The sequence below is a fragment of the Schistosoma mansoni genome, chromosome W, assembly GCF_000237925.1.
Source record: "Schistosoma mansoni strain Puerto Rico chromosome W, complete genome".
NCBI lineage: Eukaryota > Metazoa > Platyhelminthes > Trematoda > Strigeidida > Schistosomatidae > Schistosoma > Schistosoma mansoni.
The window spans coordinates 23,956,596-23,981,981 of NC_031502.1; the positions used below are offsets into that span (position 1 = coordinate 23,956,596).

Genomic DNA, 25,386 nt, shown 5'->3' on the forward strand with positions numbered 1-25,386 from the left:
GCATTTTATTAAAATTTCACTCAAAATCTTGCAAATACTTGTAAAACTTAGTTTATCTTAAAACTTCGGAATTCACTTTTGAAGTGTATGAAATTTCGTAAATGTTTTCGACCCGCGTAGAATTTACTTTAACTACCTAATTATTAATGTTGTTTCCGCTATGCACATACTCATATTTAATAATAACCTATCATGCTACATGGGATCCAAATAATCGTAAACTTTATTCACACAGTCTAGCATTTCGTAATACTGTTTATTCTGATATCTAGACCACCCTGACTAACCTTAGTCATCAGCGCCCCGAAGACGTGCCACAAGAGTAATGTTAACTGGAAACTGAGTGTAAATTGTCTACTTCCCCAATCATATATGAAGTAATCAAAAACTTTTACATCGAACTATATTATGGAATTTAAGAACTTACATACTAGTTCCTGCAGGTCCATTTGTATACTGTGATGAGTGTCTAGTTCCTCTGGGTACTTGACTGTACAATGGCTGTTCATACTGACCTATCCCAAAGTATCCAGTGTTGATACGTTTATCCAATTGATATCGAGGCGGATTCATGAGCGGACTATAAAATCTTGGATCTTGTGGTACCGGACTAGGATACAAATATTGATTTTGTCTCATATCACCCGAATAAAGTGATTGGCCTGCACTTTCAACTACTGCGACATCTTGCGGACTCCCAAGAATAGCGCCATCACTCCCGATAACTCCATCATCCGGGCTACCAACAACAGAAGAGTCTGAGTACTGTGGGTTCTGAACAATTGTCCTAGGCGTGATTTCCATTTCGTCACCAGAAACTGTGTTTTCAGCAGTTCCTTGGATTTGTTGGTCACTAGGATACGTGACAGTTGTGTGGCTTTGTACAGGTTGTTGTTCGACTAAATATGCTGATTGTTTGAGATCAGAATTCATGGGTGGTTGCATAAATATTGGATAGGACGGTACATTAGACTGAATAGTTGAATAACGGTTGATATATTTTGTTTTAGGACTCGGGAGATTCGTTTGCTGATCCTGCCGTGCCATCACGTATGGTGAATGTTCTGAGGCTGGATAGGATACGAGATACATATTGCCTCCCCATGAACTTGAACTGAATGCACGAGAATTGGGTGCCACAGCTGTTTCACTAATCTGTATGGTGGAAATAATCATCACGACAAGTAGGGTTGGTTTTAAGCTGATCATTGCTGCTAAGCTTAATGCACTGCCGGTAGTAATCATATTTATAAATGATTAAAACGATGTTTGACCATGTTTTAAATGTGTTTGAGTTGGGTTCGGCTTGAATACAACCAACCAAATCATAGATATGATTGAGTGAGCGTAACTCATTCATCAATTTTTAGTCTCATAATTCTGATAAACAGACAGAATACAAAAATTACTAAACCTTAAGTTAGTCTGCCTTCATATGGGGAAATGAATTTCATAAATCTAATTAATGTACAGAAGCACGATGATAACTAATCAGTTATTGATTAGTAATCAGGAGTTTTCTTCGTCTTACGTATACTGGATTGTCTAACCTAAGTGAAACTATTATAAGAAAGAAAACGATGGACAAAATTTGTTATTTTGTTTCTAAGTTTTATTGATATAAATAGAACATACGAAATGAAAAATAATGAATGCGCAAAATGACCCAATAAATTTAGGGATGAATGTGACAGAACTTTTGAAGAGAGCGATCGATTTTGAAATAATGCGTTCGATGCTTTTACAAGCTTGTGAAATAATTAAGATTCAGCTAATGAAGACTAGAAGGTATGTATATATATATATATAAAGTGAGTGGTGAGACAAAATTGTCATATGATTCAACAGTACAACAAAAATAGCAATCACAGTTGTTAATGTAAATTAGCCAAGAGGAGGAATTGTGTTCCTTTGAACAGGTGAATATTGATGATGGATATAGAGAGGTGATCAACAACACGAATTGTGTAAAACATCACAAACAAGAACTCCGTATGATGCTAGAAAATAATAACTCAAATGTAAACATCTTGATAATGCAACAAAAAAAAGGATAAGTTCAAAATCCACAGTTAATACAAAAACAACGGTTATTGTGACAATTAGTCACAAGCATGCAGAAACGTAAGTCCCTAGAGCGTATATGTTATTACGTCAGATATATATTAAGGAGGAAAACCGAAGAACAAAAATATAAACATAATGGTCACTCGTCCTCAATGTGAAAAGAGAATATCGTTCATCATTGTTTTTAGTACATTATGGGTTAAAATGAGATAGAACACAGTTACGAAATCTTATAGGCCCCAAAATACTAAGTCAACAAAGTTACCTGAGAGCAATCAATTAGGAAAATAAGCATAAGTCAATTGCTGCAATAATAGTCTTCCTTAGAATGGCAAACCCCAGCGTTTATCCTTTTTCTCATATTTGGCAGCGAGAATAGCAGCAGAACGACCAAAACCTTTAGCTTGATCAGCCATCTCTTGCGTTTGTAGGTCTAACTGCTGTAACCGCTCACCACGTTCAATGGCAGCATTTCTAGCCCGTGCAATTTCAGAGGAGGCAGCACCCGTCTGACCAGATAACTTTTCTATACGAGCATTTGGCAGTAGAGTAGTAGCGCCAGGTGTCCCCTTCCCCGAACTTGCTTCACCAACTAAAGCAAGAGCAAACTGGAGAATGAAAATTTCTGTGGATTTCTTACACGATATAACCGATCATGTTATTCAGGTACAGACTATCTGTTTGAGGGTTCGTGTGATTATCGTAACTAATATTAGAAACTTTGAATGATATGGTTTAAAATCGTTTGCAACGGCGCAGGTGTATCCATTCTTTGTCTCTTCAAATTGCTCATAAATCTTTTTGTTTTATTTCACTAATTTTTATTTTCTTTTTGAATCCTATCTTCGGTGCCTAATCTTTCCTATTACACCACTGGGTGTTCGAAATTCTACCAAACTTTATTTTTAGGACAGGCATACAGTTGTTGATTATTTCCGACTTGTATACTTACTGTCAACTTTACTGAAACCATCTTAATCTCGAGCATAGCCACTATATCTACTATTCTAATCTGATTTACTCCAGAATATTAATATATGGGGAAATTGATTCAAGTTATTATTTCAAGTGTTCAGAAGCTTGATTTTGCACTTTTTATGGCTGGTAAAAGCTGTCACAAAATGAACAATACTAAGAAAACGTTTTCCTTCTACGAAAGACAAATTGATTGTCTAAATATTTCTTACAATAGTCATTTGATTATATTCTTTTACTGGGCTTGCACGCGACCCTTTTTAGTTAAATGACATGATAAATGTCACTTTACGTGTATAAATAACAATTTTACGGAGACAAAAAATGTAACAATCGAAGTTAGTTTGCGTTGATTCATTAACTCTTTCTATTATTCAACCTGATCCACTTACCACGATCGAAATGGTCAACCCTTAGTTATAAAATCAAATTAAAGATGATAAAAGTGGCACACAAAAAATCGTTTAGTGAGTTCTGACTGCGTAAACATTTTACTACTACTGGTGAAATGTTGACAGAAGTGCTCCAATAATGCGAAACTTGTGACTGGAATGTCAGACAAAATTAAAAATAACCCATTTAATTCTGAGTGATAGGCGAAGCCCTTGTTTGAAGCAAAACTTGGGAAATGATAGTGTTACAACGGCGCGATCGATTGATAAAATTATTGGAGTGACTAAACTGATAAGCTGTTCATGAAATTGACTTTTGAACCCTAACCGAGTCCATTTCAGGAAACGAAACTGCTAGAGAAAATCAGGGAATCAAACCTTTGCTTTCAACCCGAATAGTATGACTTATTCCATAATAAATGACTACTGAAGAATGTAAAATGTAGTAATGGAAGGAATAAATTCCCAGTTTTCCCTACCACATTCGAAGTGGGATAAATGTGTCATCCACCTTAAGACTTTTTCGTAGCATATATACATATAAATGCAGTTATCATATCAAATGTAATCTACAGACAAACAAGGCTTCTATTTACCAACTTGGCACCCATATATATATAAGATCGTAACTCAAATTCGCTTCATCTCATTAAATAAATCATCTTCAATTTACAACCTGATTAATTTGAATACACTTTAAGGCTACTACAATGATTTATTTGAGTTAATTTATGATTCCAGGTTTTGCTAACTTTACTTCATATCTAGTGTAATCTGAAGTTTACGCTTAGTTTTACTCAACGAATCTGGTCTAAAACCTATTGTATGCGTTCGTAAATATGATACAAAACAAAATGATCACTCTAAACCTTAGTGACAAAAGACGATGAGATTGTCCGTAAAGTCCCACTATGCCAAAAGATGTGCTACTCATAAACTGAAAGTAGAATAACTCATTGTAAACAAAAGAAAGTTGACTGATTATGGAAAACAATCTGGATTAACAGTAAGCTAAATAATTATCAATGGTTTACGAAAAGAATAGTATGAACGCTATATGAAAGAAAATCATGAAAACTAAACAAAAGAACTGTGACAAGGAGTAGTATTATGATCAAACTTACATAATTCATCTCGATCTAATGAAGACACCAAAGTTCCACTTAACAAATTTTTGAAAAAGTTTTTCTTAGGAGGTTCTGGCATATTACTTGGTAGAAATATCTCACCTTGCATATCACGTAAATTCGCACTGTAAGTCAAAAAGTAGAGCAAGATATGAAAAACATCAGCGTACCTATTAGCTAAGAAAATATATTAAGAGATATGAAAAATATTTACGATAAACTGTTCTAAGGGAAAATCTTACGTTTATATTTGTAAAAGAATGTTTTTTTAGTATTTGGAATTATTTAGCCTTTAAAGTGAAACTAGTATGTTAATTTAGTGTTTTACTTGTTATCACTAAAGGGCATAAGTCAAGGGCTTCAATATAACCATGAATATATTCGATAATCAATGCTGATCAAGGGAATATTTAGCTATTTAATCAAAACTTAAAATCCCTACTATTGTGCAGGTTTAAAAACTAAACCGCATTAAATATTGAGTAGTAGTCAGTTGGAAAAACTCATTGAAATTAACAATTCATAGACAAAAAGAATCCTACCTCTTGTTACCTGGTTTGCTCAGAGTCATTTAATAACAATATATTTTGTGTTTTGAAAAAAACCTTTTTGTGATCGTGATAATTATTAGAATCAATATTCATAACATTCAGTTTTTTAAGTATGTGTGGGTGTAAGGAGTGCGCAGCCAATTAAAACCAAACTGTACTGACAACTAAAGTTTTTGAAAATGAACAATATGACCATAGGAGTTTGATAATAGAATATGGAGTTTTCAGGTATCTAACTTGACAGGTCTACTCAATCAATGTATTGATTCTAGGTAAATGTTTTCAAATTGGAATGGGAATGTGAAGAGTGGTGATGTCTCTCAACCAATAAGTGGATAAGGACGTTTAGCATAAATAAGCCGAAAAATGAGATTTTAGACCAGTAGTGAACATTAAACTCCACTATTCTGAATGAACTGACGAATGATAAGATGCATCTCATGAAAGCGGTAGTTTTTTACAGGTTAGAAATGGGGCTCAGAGACAGAAACCTAGACAAAAATTATAATCTAAATACACATCATGATATCAAAAATAAATATTAAGAATCGTTAGCTTAACAAGTATATTGGGTTACAGAATATTATTACCTCATTATAAATCACCATAAACTGTTGAACTGGTTAGCTTCTATGAAGTTTATATATATATATATATATATATATATATATATATTCAATTGCTGAGAAAATAAGCATAATTAAAGAAACTAAAAACATACATAAATTCACATGCTATAAAACATGACAAAAATATTCATAATGATGAGCAATATAATGATGAGCAATATGAATGACTACAAAAAAACCAGCACTTACCAGACATCTGATGCCCAGGTGACTTTAGCTAATTCTGAAGGCGACACCAAATACACAGATTGACCATACTGACCAAACGCAAACGAACGGCTTACACATTCTGTATACGGTAAATAATCCACATCCATTAGTAAACGTAAACTCGGCAATGAGAAGGCAACAAAATGTCCATTTGCAAGGTAACACGCGAGGAAACTAGCTGTTGATGTTCCACTATTATGTGACGGTCTCAAACGTTGTACGGAAGCTCGAACCACTTGACTTGTTTCAGTTATTTTGACCTGTATAAAAAAGGTTAAAATAGTATCCAAATGAAATTCACTAAGACACAAATTATTAGATCTAGTTTAAAACTAAATATGATGGAATTCTGTCTACAACAATCAAGAGTAGTTTTACCTTATAAAGACAATTTTGTGAAGGAAGTGCAACTACTCGAGCTTGTTTTTCTGAACAAAGAACAAGCAGCTGTCGGTCACACTCGATAAAACCTTTGGATGTTGTAGGAGAATCAAGTCCAGTTGTACCACTTGATTGAAATGTACTACCACCACCACTCATAGTATTGGATAGTATAGTACCTGAAAAAAAGTATAAAACAAACCAAAAATGATGACTTGCACATTTTCAGTATTATGTAACAACACGCTGAACATACTTCACATATAACTCCTTCAAAACTAAATATAGGCCGAAAATCCTCAATCAACACCATACCTAACTTCAATAGGTGTTGCGAGAGGTAAAAAACGAAATCATTAAGGACTACAATTTGCATAATACTAAAATAGTAGCTATACTAAACAGTTAGTTGATAGGAGCTTAGAATATCTATCACCCAACCCGACATGAATTATCAAAACGCTGGAATCTTTGATGTGTAAACTATCGGTGTACAGTTGTAACTAAGTAAGTGTGGTGAGAAAGATTTGGGAAATATACTTAGTAACTTTAGTAGTTATTCAACTAATGTGGATTCATAGTTTAAAAGATACATCTTGAAATTGATAAATAGGTGGTTAGAAATTAAAATCTCAATTTTAACTTTATGTAATATATTAAGACAAACTAGATGTCTAAATTTATCTTACGATGAAAAACGGTTATCAAGCGACCGATCAGCCGTTCTAGAAAAAATTCGCATGCATTCAGTCAATTATTCCGAATAAGAATAAAGCATAGACGTTGAAAGGGAATACTAACCCACGGCTGAGAATGATATGAGAAATACGTCCGAAACATTCACAAATATAAAATATGCAACAATTAATGTTTTAAGATATAGAAAGGACGATATTTATGTGCTTACTAGAGTGACCCGATGTTGATGTTAAAGATGTATGTGTGGTAATTGTATTTTGTCGCATAACTGACTCTTTCAATGCTCGAACACTGCCACCACCACCACAAGACTTGAAGCCAGTATCAGTTGAACTATATGCGTCAGCATTAGTATGTATAGAAGTTCCTTCAGAACATATAGATGAACAAGATATAAGAGATGCTTGTTTCGAAAGTTCAGAGGCAGTACCACCTTTGGAAATATATGAATCATCCCAACGCTCAGAAGGACTCGGTAAAATATCACCGGTATTATCCAACAGGCTAATGTGAATAATATCTCCACGTAAACGATACAAAGAAGCTACAATAAAGAATATAAGTAAATAATTAGAAATTTCCAGAGTATTTATTGCCATTAGTGTTAAAAATTCGCAATATTTCTGAACGAGTGTGGTAACAGGTCTGTGACAACATTCATTAGACAACTTCGTAGATTAAACATAACTTTACAGATATAAAATATAATCCATTAATATTACAAGATTACTTATAGTAATTACGACCTCTAGGTGTTTGCTTAAGAAAAGCACATATATGTGCACGTTATTGGCAAAGGGCAGACAGAAATGAAAAGACTAGAGAAATATGGATTACTGGGGCCTTCGAGGAATTATTGCATGTAGAGGAACTAATGAGCACACAGTATCAAGTTCAGATGGTTAAGGTTTTAACGTAGGCTTACTAGTTGATAAAATTGTAGCAGATTCTCAGTAACCATATATTTCGATGTTAGTAAACGTAGGATCATAGCAGAAACGGTTAAAATCCTATTAACAGGTGATAGTTTGAGAAATGTATATAATTATAATTCTTTTAATTGACCCTTTAGACACACGGAAATGTCTTAAATGGATATTATCAAGTTAGATCCAGTAAATTTAACTTTGTTAAAAAAATTCAGCATCATTTCACTCCAGTCCTTTTCATACCTTATTCGATTTCCTGGACCGAGTATTTCCATCAACAATTTAAAATAACATATCAATGTAATGAGTGATAAGTGATTACAGACAGTTATTTGAAAAAGGATATTCCAATTATTAATACTTTTATTAAAATCTGATAATCATATTTTCCATTCTGTAAAATGTTTATCTAGTTGGCAAGTGTCAGTGAGAACTACGAATTTCAGTCACATGAACGTTCATGTTTTCTAAATGAAAAATAGAAACCTCACTAAGACTTGTTTGACAGAATGTAAGATAGAGGTTTACTTGATTCACATGTTAAAAAAATTAGCCTATCGAGGTACTAAAGTAATTCTATAACAAGAAAAAATTAGTCGATAAATTCAGTCCTCTGGTTTTAGCTGAAAAAAGGAAAGAACTGTTTAGAACCTACGACAAATACTGCTGACTGGTTTTTGGATCAGATTAAGATGACTTATTTTCCACAGAAAATCGTGATGTCACATTTAAAATATTCTTAGTTATCACATACAGCAGTGGGTTCCAAATATTCATTTTAAAAATTTGTATTTTAAGGACGGCAATAAAAGATCAAAGTATCCAGATGAAAATACTTATACTATATATTCATGGATGTGCACTGCTGAGGAGGTCCATATTAGGACGAAACGGCCGTCTAGTGCCTTCAGGTTTTCCATGGTGATCTAGATCTAATTGACTCACGAATTCAACTATTAAATGATATCTAACCAAGCTAATTTAATAGTTGCTAGATTGAACTACAATTAGTTAATCTGCCCGATTTTGAAATCAACCATTGGATGAATGAACAAGCAACTGAAAACACATTAAGTAATTGAAATATTCAAAAAAGTATTTAATACCCTCTTATTAGTTTCGGATAAACAGAAAGTAGAGACATTCCAAAATATATATAGAGCAGTCAATATATATTTGGGTATTCAATAATACAATTATTTCATCATGAGAAAAAAGACCAATGTGTTAATAAAAAGAATAAGATAGATAGCTAGGTGCTAGCTTGTCAATACGAATGAACTTTCTATATTCCAATTCAGAAAGATTTCAAACTCAATAATATGTGTATACATAACATTGCTTTTGTGTGTGCAGATTGAAGACGAAAATCAATATTAACATTGAGCATAAATAGAAGATAGATTGTACTAATCAAGTAAAAATTGACAGCTATTTAAAAAGTAATCAAATTGCACACAATGAAATAGGATAGACGTACAAACATGCATACTAGTATGACATGCAGACATATAAGAAATGCATACGCTATTTGAGCTGGTACATAGTTATTTGGAAGAAAATCAATAAAACAGTTCAGAATTCAGGTCCACTATTCCTTGTCGTTTACTCAGTCATTGTATCAATCTATCAACTATTCACTCACTACACTTTCCTACTTTATTCGATGACGTGAACAGAGTAACCTCTTTCACACAAGCGGACAGAGTTCATCATAAACTGATTAGAAGAAAAAATACATCTACCATATATGTATAAACAGAATTAAGACAGAACAAGAAGGTAGTTCGGATGTGAATGATCTCATTATTAATGTATTGATACATACATCTACTTTAAATTTCATTGCGAAGTTCATTACAGGATGTTTTAATTACTCTGGAATACCGGCAGTTGTCAGTCATGTAATGATGAATTCTTAGCGACCATTAACATGCGCTGCTGGTCACAGAGCGTTTGTATCTTAACAATGCATGATAATATACTAGATCTGATATTTTGTAGAGATATTATCCTACTGTCTATCCAAGCATACAACGAATTTGTCCTCTTTATAACAAATCCTTACAAAAAAAACCCGTCCATATAGACACTATAGGCATACTGACTGGGACCTTCTGCACTCTTTAGAAAGATTCTCAAACTGGGATACCTTCTAATAACGTAATAGTCTCGTGGATGCCATTGACACATTTTATCTGATCACTATCTCCTGTTTATATTCCTGCGCACCTCTTGAAACGTACAGGTTTAGTAAACCTATATACCAGGTAAATATCGTAACAAATTAAGACGCCTATAGAAACGTTAAGTAAAACGATTTCACGGCAGTCGCACAAATAACTATAATTTTTAACCAAATCAAAGAAAAATACAGGTTAAAAGCCATTAATGGAGTAGTTAGCATTTCATAATGGCTCAACAGTACAAAACTCAATTCGTCTTTTCAATAAACACTCCTATCCTTTTTTCGCTGCATCGATGCTTACTTCTTTGAAAATGTATTAAATGTCCTTACACCTGTTAGTGTATTTTATTCCAGAAGTGAGATTATAGGAACTTCAAATGTTTAGTTGTTTTTATTACTGAATCTATTAATAAACCTACCTACCTGGTGTTACTTTACACATACACCGTAAGTGTAACTAACTAATTTGAATAATATCTAACAAGAACAGTATATCATAGAATAACCTGGCACATGTATTATGGTAGACCTGACTGGCCTATTGTAGTAATTATTGCTTTTGTTGTCCCGTGCTCTCTCCTTCCATTTTCTCTAGTTATAGTTATAATAATGTTTGTTATGGCGCAAGAAATGACTTTATTTACATCAATAGAATGTCCACTTTCAAAGAATGAACAGTTCTAGGCTGATGTCTTTCATTGCTTTAATACATGTGAAAAATGTACTACCTAAACAATTTTGGAACGAGAAAACTTGAAACAATCTAATTTTCAATGAATCCTCTACATTTAATAGTACTGTCTATATCAAACTGATCATGTTTTTATAAACTGTTATGAATTCTGTCATTTTTATTTTTACAATATATTGTATTATAATTATTATAGTACTATAAATGACTAAGAATGGCTATTCTATAAATAACAGAATCATAACACTTCGTTTTCACATTATATCATAGATCTTAATCAGTATTTTCAGAACAAAAACACTAAATATCATTTAGCTATAATTAAATCTTTTGAAACCTAACAAGAAAATTCACATAGATCATGTATCTAGTGTTCAGAGAACTGATACTATGAATTGACAATTAAGATGAGTAGATAGGGATAGTCGTTACTGTTATTGAACTGAAACAGAAAAAATAATCTGTCCGAGGTTTCTTTTACAACAAAATTCCTGGTAAATATGATTTCGCATGCAAAGAATAACGTCTCCAAACAACAGAAAGTACAATTATGCTAACAAGATAAGGCTTTATCAGAACAGTGGGTCAATGATATAACGGTGTGAATTTTCCTACATTAAAATATGCTTACTAATCACTTTTGCTTCCTCTCACCTAATTTACCAACGTGCAGACTTCCTTATCTCACCACCTATCTTGATTTTTGCGATAAGAACTGATATGCTCTTAGATTTAATGAGTCCCCTAGCTAATTATGCAGATTTCTTCATCTGAATTGCTAGTCATGCAATAGTAAGTACCCGATATTACCTCGTTATTTTTGTCACTGAAATATTCGATGGATTGTACGTTGTCATCAAGCCAAGTAACTCAAGATAGTTGGATTGAATAATTACTAGCTGACTGATTACGTTTTCTTTGTGGTATCATAGACAACGCGTACCTGGTAAGATACAAAGGAAGTGCTTTTTTCTACATGTATAAGAGGTTATCAATCTTTGGAGCTCACCTCTAAGTTATTATCAAGACTAAGGTGCGTGTTGTAGAGAAATAATTTCATAATGGTATCGAGGTCACAAATAATTAACACTAATAACGCATGCATTAATGTGAATGATGAAAAATTAAAATACATGGTAGTGTTATTTATCCACATTACAAACGTAAACAAATATCAATGCAGAAAATGTACTTTTAATAGAAAAAGGAATAGGAATTACCAATACAATATGATTGATTAATTGGGACGTTATTCAATACTCGATACTTTAGATTCAAAGCTAGGACACATCCACGGGATGTCCCGATCCAGAGATTTGGCACAAAATGTAAATCTATACATAGGGTACAGAATAATATATGAGGAAAGGTAAGATATTACAGAAAATTATTATTCTATTCACACAAACTTTATGAGTAAAACATACCTTGTCTGGGAGATATCCATTCACTAAATAAAATTGTTTTAATTGTCTCACAGTTTAGGTTGTCTAATGAGCTAGAACTTGCGGTTAAACTTCCCGGATGTGAAAACTGTGAAAGGTCGGAACACTTTTCTGTGATTTTTATGCATATGAAAACGAACGAGAAAGAAATTGAGAAAAAAGATGTAAGGTTCCCAGTTTGTTTAGATATTGAAATATAACATGCATCTTATTAACACAAGACACGATAACAGCATCAAAGAACATAAAAAAACGAAGCATATTCTTGCAAACACACCAGTTAGCAGAGAAAAACAATGATACAAATATGAATATACATTATTTCAGACGCTCATATCGAATGTAAGTAGTATGGACTTATATCACGTCAAAAGTAGGATAATAATTTTTAAAATTTGTGGGAAGATGACCATAAGAATAACTTTCAGGAAATGAAAGATGAACTATCATTCCATCAATCTAAAATAAAAATGAACAGTACAAATGCCTACGAAACTAGAAAAACGTTAGATAATCAAAGTTAGCCATGTGTATATGTATATATAAGGAATAAATATAACTGCTGTTACATACAACACATCTGTTTATGGAAATGAAATGTCTACGGTTACTTAAAATAATTAAACATAAGTTAATATTACCATATGAATAAAAATTTTTGCGTAAAAAACTAGCTAGGTAAAAATAAAATAGCAAAAGTGTTATAGAATGTGCAAAAAAATTGTGCACGAACAGGATGTTAAATGACACAATATGAGTAACTGCTGAAAAGAGTAGAACACCTGTATTAATGGTTTATCAGAAAAAACTATCCAAATACATAAAAGATAAATAGGTGTACAGTAATTTTACTCACTGGATTAGAGCAGAAACTCAAAGAACTAAGAGATATAACTACATTACTGGTATAGCTTATCAAGAATATCTAAAGTTTCCTACCATAAACTAATTGTTAGCCTGAGAGTAAGAACCTTCAGATCTGGAATATTCCTAAAGTTATTTGTATACGATAAAAATTATGCTTTAAGCGCTAGATGTTAGCGGGATATAGATTGGATTAAAGCACGTTCCGTAAAGGACTATGTTGGGGTACGCTGATTGACTACTTCTTATCCGATCAGTGCTGGTGGACGCTTGGAGAAGGCTTTGGAATCTTCCTGTGTAAAGATAATAAATATACCAACGTCACTCTTATTGTGATTCCTACTTCCATCCAACATTTTTGTCTGGAATATAACTATGTTCCCGTTCGACTGTGTTCTGATTTGGGGACTTTTCGAGTGAAGTAGTACCGAAGAATACTGAACAATAAGAGCAGCTGTGTCATAATAAGAGAAATTGTAATAGTATTCCATCCCTGTTGCTAAGATCACCAGGAACGATAACAATACCGAAATTAGTAATACAGTTAATGAGTGTCATTATTTCATAAAGCAGTTAGTTTTCTATGATAAGTATACAACTGAAAAAAACTAAAAACTTTCATATTTTAGTTTCAGACGTCTAATAATTCATCGATTTAAATAATACCTGGTTGACGTAATATGACTGAAGAGTTTCTGAATAGAACACCAAAACATATGAGAAATTGTTAAGACATAGCAGTGGATGAACATAAATATTTTATCCAGGCAACTTAAAAAATGAATGCTTATATTTCGTTCTACATAAAACGACTAGTATTTAAAATGTCATTAACAGGAATTGCACAGTAGATTTACTTTAGTCATGAAGACAGTCTAGATAACGCACCAAAATAAGTGAAATAGGATGATATTTGATCCTATGTAGTCGAATACAGCTTAATGAAGAATTACCGTGTAGTGTTAATCTAACCAGAGCTTTTATTAGTTAAAATTTCAGCTCATCGACTCGAAAAAATCTTTTGTACTTAGTGCAGAAAATGACTTAAGCTATTCAAAAAGGAAAACGAGTAGTATTATAAACCAGTCCAAATAATATTATTGTACGCTTCAATAAAAATAACAAATTTTTTGCCCATTAAGGAATAAATTAGTACAATTATATTGTAACCTTGATAAAGCCGATCATGCATTTTAAAATAGCAAAAGAAATTATAAAGTAAAAATTTTCTAAATATCTGTTTACCCAACCCTAATGGATTTAAAATTCCAGCGCATGTAAACAGCAAATAAAGTGGTGATAAGAGAACTGACATACATGTTTACATAAAAAGTAGTTAAAAAAAGATGCATTTGAATTATTAGGTCATTCACTGAGTACGCTGAGAAGTTCTCCCCAAACAATCTCAATATAAGAGTCACGAATCGACTGGAGAAAGTTTAAATCTTATATATCACGAGAATAATTGTAATTTAACAACAACATACACACGTAAACCCACACAGAGAATAAAGTAAAATCAAACAACCTGAAGAAGTGTTTTGTGCATTAGACGTTTGTCCTTGTTGACGAGATGGTTGATTTGTTCGACAGGCCAAAACCACTATTGTAAATGGATGTATATACAACAAATAATTCAGTTAGGTTGCTTATAATTATACTACATGAAAAAGGTCCCTCTGCTAGTAATAGTCTTTGTACGGGAAATGATAACGGTATGACTGTAAAATAAATTTTTCATGAATCTCCTCTCTACTTGAATGACGTTTGATACGATATTTATTCAACAGAGAATCTATTTGACGATATTTCAAAGGGTTGGTAAAATTACAAACTAGGAGGGAAATAAACAGGCAGATTTGTCGAAGAGAAATCATGTTTACGCTTTTGATATCTATATTAAAACAAACTACTGATTAAACTGAACGTAGTACAGTGGAGTGACTAAGTTGCTACATACATTATTAATCCAGAGACTAATCAGAAAAAGATTAAGAATACGAGAAGAAACCAAACCAAATAGTTACATACCAATACAATTCAGTCTTTCAGTACTAACTTTTGTATAGTCAACCGAACAAAGAAGTCAAGTTTAGGCAATGAATTCGCCTGAAAAATTGTACTTATATTTCATGAGTGTATGGTGTACTGGATAACAGAGAATTCGAGTAAGTTATTTATTACTAATGAAAAAACGTAGCTTATTCAAGATTGTACACATGTTATATAAGTAATCCGTATTAATTAATCAGGTCTTTGGCGGTGAAGCAATGTTTACGATTTTATTAGCAATTTAACAACAAAGGTACATATTAACGTTACCCGTGTTTTTAGAATTGTTACTGAAAAGAATTAAACCTATATATATATATATATATATATATATATATATATTGTTACGATCGATAAAATGTTCAAAGTTAAATGAGCGTGACTCAAGAGAGCACAGGGACAATAAGGCATTTAAAGAGGTAGAGAATAAAACAACAGATAATACAGAAAGGTTATTTATTGCAATACATATTTATGAATCAGCCAACTGACCTTGGGACTTGGCACGTTTCAATTCACTCTTGACAGTTGTAGCTCTTGTTAATACATAGCGTGTTGTATAGCCGGTACTAGATGACTCACTTGATTGTACAGCATCTGAATTTGAGTGGACGTTTTTCATAGCTGTCTGATTGTTTATGATGCATGTATTAGCTAACGAAGTTGAGCCTGCTGAACTATTATTCTAATTCATAATATATTATATATGCGAGAAAAGGAATACAAGTGAACCATGAACACATATTATGGAAAAAGTGAAAAATGTAAGTTTCAGTAATCAACCAGTGGTAATAATCATAACAGTTACTAATGTACATCAGATCACTACACAGAGATCAACCACGTTTAATAAACCTATACAAATGAGGATATCTTAAGTAGAGAACGAGTGAGAATACCGAAACACTTACACATAGAAAATCTAATAATACCACAAAAGGAGTAAAATATAAACAACAGTTTTAATGAGATATAGTATACATAAATTCAAGCAATATATTTAAAACTCACTCACAAACAGCTACTAAAGGACTAGTGGTTTTCAGCTGACTGAAGTTTTTAACCTCAGGCAACAAATGAGATAATCATGATGATGCTGTGCGAGTCGGTATTGAAGAGGAATCTTTCTAAATTTATATGATCAGTTCAGGTTATCATTATTATCAACTTTAAGTTCATTAATTATGACTCTCAGTAGTGAATTAATAACTTTAACATCTGTACAATAATCCTTTGTAATTATTCGAGGACGTTTATCAATAGAACTATTTGCCTTTGATAAAAACATTTTTGAGTACTTTAGAAAATGTCTATTCTTGATTGGCGTTTCTTGTGAGTATCAGTGAAATCATTAAGATGATTGATTGAAATGAATGCCCCTGAAACTAGGTATGACACTGAAACTTCCATAGGGTTGTCGCTAAAAGACTGATCGAGTATCGAAGGGGATATATTTCCAGAGAATATGATTGGTCTTGAATAGAAGCTCTACGAGATGATTGAGCGGTAACAACATTGAAAGAATACTAGAAATTTAACGACATATACGACAATAACATAAGAAAACAAATGCAAGACAACATATGTATTCAAGATAGACAGCACTCAATTAACAACTACAGATAAAAGTTTTATATAAAAGTAGTAAAAATGAAATTAGGAGGGAACATGGAAAACAAGTAAACAATAGACACACACTCAGATACACCTATGTAAACATGTAATATAAGATTGAAATCAATGGATATAATTGATTAATTTATAAAGTAGGCAACTAAATTTATTGGAAACGTATGTTTTTAATGTAAATCTCCTTAATTGAGTACGCTGAACAAAATAGAGGGTGACATGAAATTTCTTTGTTGAAATATTAGTCACTTAACGTTTGTGACAGCAAATACAATAAAAATAAAAAAGGAAAGATCCTTTAATGACAATTTTGATCTGACTGTATCACCGACATGTTGTAAGATAAAACTTCAGTAGACAAAAACAGATAAGAGTATAAAAAGTCTGTGCAAGAATGATAAATTCTCAACGCTGCATGAGTCAATCATTTGATTTTTGCGGATAGAATGTTCCACAGACACGTCAAGGATCGTCACATGTGTAAATTGGGTGATACAGTAAATCGTGTTAACTTTTTATTGTAATATTCAATTTAAAATAAGTGACTATGAGATACAACTTCAAAAACTAAGGAATGATCTGAAGTTATTTTATTGTCATAACTGAATTATGTCTATCAATGAGTTCAGAAAAATTCGGATACAAGGATCCACCTCTACGAATAGTCACATATTAACTTTAAAGTTCTATAGTGCTTCCTCGAGAATGAACAGTTTATACACAAACCATATTTTGTATTAAAAAGCATGACAAATAGAAAGGCTTGTATTGTATCAATTTATACTAATGAAGCCTTTAGTAAAGTAATTTCATTATAACAGTAAAATAATACATGAATTAGCAAAATTTAAAACGAACAACGAATCATAAGTTATCTCAGATTTTAAGTATGGTCGTATCATTGGAACACCAACTAAATTTTCTTTATAGTACAATGAATATTTAAAATGACAGTTTTGGAAGCAAAAGGTTTTAGTTTGTGGAAACCGTCAATCTCTTTAACAACTTATTGATAATTTTTTCAAATCAACCACTGACCACTGCTAACAAGAATAGGAAAAATGATCAAATAAGACCTTTTATCTAGGAATCATAAACAGAAAAAATCTCGTGAGTGGGATCGTGGATGCTCACTGCTGAGGAGCCCCATACTGGGACGAAAAGGCCATTTAGTGTTTTCAGGTTTTCCAAGGTGGTCTAGCTTTAATTGACTAATGACTTCAACTATAAAATTACTAAAATTTCCACAAAACCCCCTTCTGAAAATACCATATGCTAGAAGAAAAATATGAGCACATCTTAAAATGAAGAATGTGCATTGAATATATATGTTAATAACTATGTTTCAGTGTGAATATTTAAACTAATTAACCTAATATATATGAATCGAGTTGATATGGAGTTGAATCTTCACAGGAAACTAGAATAAACAAAGGGAAATTAGTGATTTCGATCACTGTTTTTTAAAGCTAAATGTTGTTGGAAAAAAAGGTCTGTTTGAAATGAAAACAAAAGGAATACATCTGGATACAACAGGTAAAGAAAACGTTTCAACTAATTTTAAAATGATCGCTTTGTTATTCAACATTTAATTGCATATAAACCTTTTTTTAAAAAAAAAGGTTAAATACAAAGGTCAAATCGTAATGGGAGTTCAACTGACAAAGACACAATAAACTACCTGATCACAGAACTTCACTTCACCTGAAGCAGACGACCCAGTTAGATTGATAGGACCGCGACCTGATGGATTTTGTTAATAAGCAAAAATAAATACTTATAATATTGGTAGAACTGATAAAAAATCATGTATACTGTTTGATAATGAGCAGAAATATGTAACTAAAATTATTGACGAAATGATATAAAAACCTAACTGAATCTCAGTTAACTAAAACAATCATTATTTGGTAAAATACAGAAGGGCACATGGGGTCTTAGTATATGAAGTAGCTCGTGGTTTTCAAAAACTAATAACACAGACTGGTTGTTTACAAAATTAAAACAAAAATATTCACAAATTACAATTAATTATATACTGGTTTAAATATACGCCTAATGAACAAAGTGTGTCAAACTATTCGATACCAACAAACAATAAAATGATGAACAAAGAAGTTTTCTAGAAGATTATCCACCCAAGAAAACATTCCGCTGAGGAATATTACGAATTTGAAGGTTAACTTAATTTATCTAGAAATAAAGAGTTAACAATCTAGCACTCATGTGAATGATTGAAGAGAATGAAACGATAAAAGAATGATTGTGTTCTTATTTGAAGAATCTATGTTCAGAATGGTGAATTTTTAATGAAATCGTAAAGATTGAAGAATACAAAGACTGAATCCATCACAGCGTCACCGATAACACATGTTTAATACTTGTATTAAAAATGAAATCAATAAAGAAATGTATAAGTAAAATATTCCGCTATCAAATTACAAAAAAATAATTCCTACCACAGAAATGTTGAGAATTTTCATCTCAATAACGTCTAACTTCTTAGACAAAAAACGGTCAGTTAAATATGTATACTACTTGTTCAACAGTAGTCAGTAGTAATGAACGTTTATTGTAAAGAATACTACTTGTAAAAACAAAAATCAGACAAAACGAAAAGCAAATTTAGACAATTAAAAAAATAAAAAGGAAACTCCCGCTAGAAATAAACACTGATAAAATTGGAGACAGCAATTTTTTACTGATTTTGTCCATGCTAGTGATAATTACTAGTTTGACTAAAAAAATCTATCAAAAGAGATGAAGAGGCATGGTTAGAGAAAGCATTGTGGCATCAATATTAATCGTCTAACAACAAGATTTGACTGTAATTAAACCGGTCAAAAGTATCGATGAGATTAAGAAGTAGTCAGTATTGAACAGATAAAATGGAGTTTCATAAATAATGCAATAAAAGTAAGATATAGATGAATTAGATTGTAATGCGTGTTGTGAAATCACAAAAATATCAACTATGACTATTAACATTATCCAAAACTATAATGATGGAGTACCAAGACCGATTCTTTACAACCAACATTTCACGTTCATAATATAATTACCTTCGCCCAATTTTTTTTATTGCCAATCCAAGGAGTCCAAGACTATGACTAAAAAGCTATCAAGTTGCCTTTTGATTTTAAATGGTGCTTCATGAGAACAAGCTGTAAATTAAACAGTAATTTCGACAACTCCCCAATAATAAAAAAACGTATATTAAGAAAAGACTGGATAGTACAGTCAGAAACACACAAACTCACTTAATAGGTCAGAAGACGAAATAGACAGCAAGCAAAACTTGTGAACATAATCCACAACAGCGATGCCGAATTCACTTCCAATAGCCATTCTAAAAACAAGTAATAGTTCCGCTGTTAGAATGATAACTAAAACGATTGTAAGGAAATTGAAATAACCTTTTGTACATGATGACTAAAAAAAGTGATGTAAAAAAAATAAGATGAGCATTTAAAGTGTACCACAATAGCTTGAGATTTATAATAAGCCTAAACGAACTGTCATTATGAATGTAAACAGACTGTCAGATGTGATTTGGAAGGCTTATATTCTAGCCCGACGAGCTCCAGTACTATAAACATTTGATGAGACACATGATAAATTAAATGAGGATAAACTTTTCTAAACATGAACGACTGTTATTTTCTCAGTAAATGATTGTGAGTTGGATTTCAAAGATTTAAAAGCATTAGAGGCTAGAGAAGATGATGCAACATTCCACAAAATAATCATGGGTAGTTTGATCAATAGAATGAAACTGGTGTGTATTCTCAAGGAACTTAACTAAAGATTTGAAAGAAATAACTCAGTAAGAACTAGTGATCAGGTTTATAAGATTCAGTAGACTTAAATTAGACTTTTTTCTTGCGTAAATTCTGGACGCAGTTAATGAACAGGTAACATGATTAGGTCGTACCGTTAAAGCTTCGAAAGGTGATTTCGTCTCAACAATTTAAATAGGATGAGAAGTAGAGGTTTTCTTACAAACAGATGACGAAAAGATCGAAAAATAGACATTTTTCACCTAAAACTACTTTGTGTTCGATGATCCAATCAAAAAGTAAACAAAGTGCGATAATTAAGAAGTTTGAAACTTACAAACCAAAAGCTGAACTCATACTGATAGCTGTAATAGATGGCGGAGGGATAAGACAGGAAGCTGTAGGATCAGTACTTGACTTTAGATTTGATTCAAAGCTTAGTCCAAGTATGCCTACACGACAAACAAGAAGTGGTTGATAGCCTGGAGGCCAATGATGGCTACCTTGACGTACTGGAACGAATACACGTAAATCCTATTCAAAGGAAAAAGAATGTTGAATACTCTTTTAATACTACATATGATAAGCAAAAGGGTATACTTTGTAGAGATCACTAGTTTCACAATAAAGAAATACACCAAGCAAGCAATAATTTGACCCTAAGGAACATATAACAATATTTCACGTTTGCCATCCCTACTTTAAATAATGAACATATGGAGAAAAATAACAGGTGAAAAATCTTTTAGAGTGAAATGAATAAAGTGGAACTGAATAGAGGGAAGAAATTATGCCATGATAAACTAGAAAAAAAATTAAGTAACTCATATAGTTACAACAACCTCATCTGATCCTAAAAAAAAACCCTAACATGAACGATGAAAACTGCTGATATCTACACTAGGAAGTTAGTAAGATAAGTAAAGGGTAGTGCAGAGCAATTAGAGGTAAATTCATTTAAAAAGTTAAATTGTTCATCAGAAAAATTTAGAGAATCGTATATGCAGACTAGTTAATTAGCGTTAATTATCATGAATCAAGAATGATTGAAATTTAATAATGAATGCATTCAGGGAGTGAAATTAGGCCGATATACCAAAATCATCATATCACCTGCAGATTGTCGCAGAGAGTGAATACAAAAAAAGTTAGAACGATCAGTAGGGTGAAGATTTTTCGCAACAAACCTGAAAAAACGAGAGTATCCACCATGAAAACAGGATCATCAGCAGGGTTGTTAGACCTTGGAAAAGATGAATTAAGGAGAATTAAAAAAATAATCTTACGTTTTCGTTACTCGATCTATTGAATTCTTCTCAAACAAAATAAAATAACAAAGATAGATGTCGGTAAACAAAAAAGCTATATTAGGGATACAAAATTTTAGCAGGCCGTCATTTAAAATGTTATTCGCAAAATGGGAGGAAAAAAAGAATCATTTTGTAACCATTAAATTTTAAAGCACATATATAATAGGACTGGATGGAAAAAAGAAGAAACTGGAAAGAAAATGGGAAACTAAATTTAACTTAGGAGATACAGTAATATATCGGCTGACACTTGATTAATGACAACAACTAGTCTTCGGTTGGGACATACAGTGAATGCAGATTACGGAGTAAATTAAACTTGTTCTAATACCGACATGTTTTATAGTGGATTCAATAGAACGATAAATGATTCACAACAACTCCTCGTTATTATTACAACCAAATATAAGGTTAGGAAGGCAAGACTTTAAGAATAGATTTATGTTCCGAACACAAGTCAAAAATCAAAGTGAAGCAACACCGTTTATATAACTTTGCCTGTAGCTCTTCTAGAGTTACTGCCGGTCCTAAGCCCACAAAAAGGAGGAGGGCTGGACATGGGGTTAGAGACCCCATCCCGTAGAAAACTAACCCGCTAAAATAACGCTAACCAGAAACAGTAATTCAAACCAGTTAAACTCTACACTCCAAGTTGAAGGAAGAACTATGACGCCTCAGGATGAAATCCGAGATTCTTCGTGAGTCACGAGACCGATACCCCTTCTAAAAACCACAGCAACAATTTTTATAGGTACATGGAACGTCTGGACAATGTGGGAGACCAGGAAGATTAGTCAAATAGCAATGGAAATGAGGAGATACAAATTGACAGTACTTGGAATCAGCGAAACCTATTGGACACAAGGTGGACAGCAAAGGCTGCTGTACTCTGGTCACGAAGAGGAAACTGCTCCACACACTCAGGGAGTTGTTCTGATGCTGTCCATATAAGCACGTGATGTACTTATAGGATAGGAATCTCACGGATCCAGAATTATCAAAGCATCATTCAAAACAAAGAAGGAGAGGATCACAATGAATGTTATCCAATGTTATGCACTCACCAATGATAGCAACAACGACAATAAAGATCACTTCTACTCGAGGCTGCAATCAATCTTAGCTAAGCGCTCAAGAAATGACCTCACCATCCGGATGGGAGATCTAAATGCTAAAGTCGGAGCGGACAATTACAAAAGCATCACACTGTTGTCACTATCAGGAAAACTTTTCAACAGTGTTGCTGAACCAGATGAAAGACGCAGTAGACCCCCCAACTTCGAGATAAACAGGCTGGAATCCCTAAGGATCGCTCGTGCACAGACCGAATCGCAACACTAAAAATCATCGTGGAGCAATTAGTTGATAGGAATTCGTCACTATACATCAACTTCATTGACTATGAGAAGGCGTTTGACAGTGTGGACAGTAGAACATTATGGAAACTTCTTCGACAACATGGAGTTTCTGAGATCGCCAACATTATCCGGAACTCATACGAAGGACTACAGTGCAAAGTCGTGCATGTAATATAGCTGAAAAATGCATTTCTCAGTAAGGACCGGATTCAGAAAAAGCTGTCTACCCCCCCCCCATTCCTTTTTCTTTTGTAGTTGACTGGATAATGAAGACCCTGAAATCTGAGGGGAAGCACGGAGTACAATAGACATCTCAGAATCAATCAGACAGTTTAGACTTCGCAGTCGACCTAGCCCTTCTATCCCATACACACCAACATATGCAGACAAAGACAACTAATGTAGCAGCAGCCTCTGCATCAATAGGCATCACCATACACAAAGGAAAAAGCAAGACTCTTAAATACAACACGAAGAATGGCCAGCCAATCACACTTGATCCCGAAACTCTGAAAGAGTTGGAAACATTCACGTACCTGGGAAGCATCATTGATGAACAAGGAGGATGTGATGTAAAATGTAAAAGCGAGGATTGGCAAGGCAATGACCGCATTCCTACAGTTGAAGAACATATGGAACTTGAAACAACTGTCAACCAATATCAAAGTGAGAAACTACAATACGAGCGTCAAGACAGTTAGTTCTACTGTACGGAGCTAGAACTTGAAGAACTACCAAAACCATCATCGAAAAGGTACAAGTACTTATAAAGAATTGTTTACGCAAGATACTCAATGTCCGTTGGCCGAATACCATCGACAACAGCTTTTTATTGGAGAGGACAAACCAGCTTCCAGCTGAAGAGGAAGTTAGGAAAAGGTGTTGGAAGTGGATCGGACATATATTGAGAAAATCACCAAATTGCATCACGAGGTTAGCCCTAACTTGGAATCCGGAAGGGAAGCGGAAAAGACGAAGGCCGAAGAACACATTACGCCGGGAAATAGAAGCAGACAAGACAGACCTACTGTAAGGAGCTGAAACTTGAAGAACTACCAAGACCATCATCGAAAAGGTACAAGTATTTATAAAGAATTGTCTACGCAAGGTACTCAATGTCCGTTGGCCGAATACCATCGACAACAGCGTTTTATGGGAGAGGATATACCAGCTTCTAGCTGAGGAGGAAGTTAGGAAAAGATGTTGGAAGTGGAAATAGAAGCAGATATGAAAAGGATGAATAACAACTGGAAAGGATTGCTTAGGACAGGGTTGGATGGAGAACACTGGTGTGCTACCTATGCTTCTCCGTGAGGGGTAACAGGCATGAGTAAGTCAGTAACCCTGTTTATACAGCAACACCAAATCAAATAAAGAAAACAAGATCGTTAAATTGAAAATGATGGTAGCCAGACAATCAAATAATATCAAAGGTCATCGCAGAAATATGAGTTAGTAAAATGTGATTGAAGAGATCCTTTAAAGAAATAAAATAAAATAAACTAGATAACTTAAGCTTTCCAAAAGAATACCAAATGAAGATTTTCATGTAAATATAACGGAAGTGTAAAGGAAAATAAAAACAATTTACTGAAATTCAATATATGTGCATGAGCATAAAAAGAATGGAAGCTATGTGAATAATATGACTTGTAACACAAACAGATTGATTCTATAGGTAATTCAGTTAACAATCGAACGAATTTCCTAAATGTTACTATTGAGAGTTTAGTTATGACGAACTTCAGCCAACAACTTGATTGTTTCCAAGAGTTTGTGTTAGTAGGACTTGAGAGTTCATCAGAAAACTCTTTAGAAGCTGAATAAATGCTAAAAATACTTTATGCAGGCAATTGAAATAAGCTTCTCCTGTGTTCTGGAAGAACGACGGATTATGTGCTATATCCTGAGTGGATAAATACCGACTTTGTGACAAACTGTATCAAGCTTCCAGAATATCAGGTTCATACATAAACCTATTAATGTCCTTTCGGAGTAAAGCAACTTTTCATACTAAGAGTATTTTGTTTCTTTGTTTGGAGCTCACCTCACGTGTGAGATTTCTAGCGAAGTAGGAAACGCTTACAAGTCAATGTCAAGAGTTGAGATA

At 33.1% G+C, this 25,386-nt stretch overlaps 2 protein-coding genes across 2 annotated transcripts in view; both read right to left on the reverse strand.

Moving 5' to 3' along the window:
• Positions 1 to 423: 423 nt before the first annotated feature.
• Positions 424 to 1,245, reverse strand: Smp_011870 (hypothetical protein; the record flags this gene model as incomplete). The annotated part of the gene is made up of 1 exon (XM_018789048.1): positions 424 to 1,245. The coding sequence occupies one exon, from the start codon at positions 1,243 to 1,245 to the stop codon at positions 424 to 426; it is 822 nt and encodes a 273-aa protein (XP_018654530.1).
• A 345-nt stretch (positions 1,246 to 1,590) lies between these two features.
• Smp_128490 (putative tomosyn) overlaps positions 1,591 to 25,386 on the reverse strand; it is a gene marked incomplete at its 5' end in the record, with an annotated part of 35,566 nt that continues 11,770 nt past the window's right edge. The window contains 9 exons of the mRNA XM_018789049.1: positions 1,591 to 2,659; positions 4,559 to 4,686; positions 5,931 to 6,211; positions 6,330 to 6,511; positions 7,240 to 7,575; positions 12,267 to 12,395; positions 15,693 to 15,884; positions 20,090 to 20,178; positions 20,946 to 21,142. Of these exons, the coding sequence (XP_018654531.1) occupies positions 2,391 to 2,659; positions 4,559 to 4,686; positions 5,931 to 6,211; positions 6,330 to 6,511; positions 7,240 to 7,575; positions 12,267 to 12,395; positions 15,693 to 15,884; positions 20,090 to 20,178; positions 20,946 to 21,142 (1,803 nt within the window). The 3' untranslated portion in view covers positions 1,591 to 2,390. The remainder of the gene's footprint in view (positions 2,660 to 4,558; positions 4,687 to 5,930; positions 6,212 to 6,329; positions 6,512 to 7,239; positions 7,576 to 12,266; positions 12,396 to 15,692; positions 15,885 to 20,089; positions 20,179 to 20,945; positions 21,143 to 25,386) is intronic.